We start from the raw sequence: 692 nt of genomic DNA on the forward strand, positions 1-692 counted from the left end.
CCAAAAAGTCTTTTTTTTCAAAAAAAGTATATTTTTGTCAAAAATTTATAGTTTCCCAAAAATCTCATTTTTTCAGAGTAAATTTTTTTCAAAAATGTTAATCTATTTAAAAAAAATAATTTTTGATGCGGGAAGTTTCAGCAATTTGCCTTAAGGCACGATGCCATGCGCCCCACAAGTAATTATTTATGATTGCGACAATTATTATCAAAATGTCATATGTCTCATCTCGATCCTAGAGTTTGAGATTCTCATTGTGCGCGGATATTTCGAGTCCGTCAGCAGCTGACGGCAGCTGAAATCTATTTGCAGACCAATCGAGGACCCGAGAGCGCTTGGTGTCGCCCCCAACATATTCACTTCGCATCCTCTAACCTCTACCCAGCTCATTCCATCCGTGAAACGAAATGATTTCCTTGCAAAACCTGCGGATTCGGACATCGCACACCGTGAGGGGGCGCAGTCAAGGGGGCTGTTGCATCATGCGCTTAAATAGAGGTGCAGTGATATAATTTTGCTTATTAGAGTATAAGTGGAATGAGGTGAAGTTTGTAATTAAATTCGAGCACTATTCTTTATCACGAAATCGGATACTACACACGTTGTATATTATTTTTATATTTATTGTCAGAAAAAAATGCTTCCTTCAAATATACTAAATTTATTTTAATGTTGCTTGTTTTGCGATCTGC

General features: G+C 37.1%; 1 protein-coding gene across 1 annotated transcript in view; it reads left to right on the forward strand.

Moving 5' to 3' along the window:
- The window catches only part of LOC113373573 (homeobox protein aristaless-like), a 14,112-nt gene extending 13,813 nt beyond the window's left edge, over positions 1-299 (forward strand). The window contains exon 3 of the mRNA XM_026613864.1: positions 240-299. Coding sequence (XP_026469649.1) covers positions 240-299 — 60 coding nt within the window. The remainder of the gene's footprint in view (positions 1-239) is intronic.
- The last annotated feature ends 393 nt before the right edge of the window (positions 300-692 follow it).

This window comes from Ctenocephalides felis, unplaced genomic scaffold (assembly GCF_003426905.1).
Source record: "Ctenocephalides felis isolate EL2017-DRISC unplaced genomic scaffold, ASM342690v1 CF-g0.4_SCAFFOLD_01604, whole genome shotgun sequence".
NCBI lineage: Eukaryota > Metazoa > Arthropoda > Insecta > Siphonaptera > Pulicidae > Ctenocephalides > Ctenocephalides felis.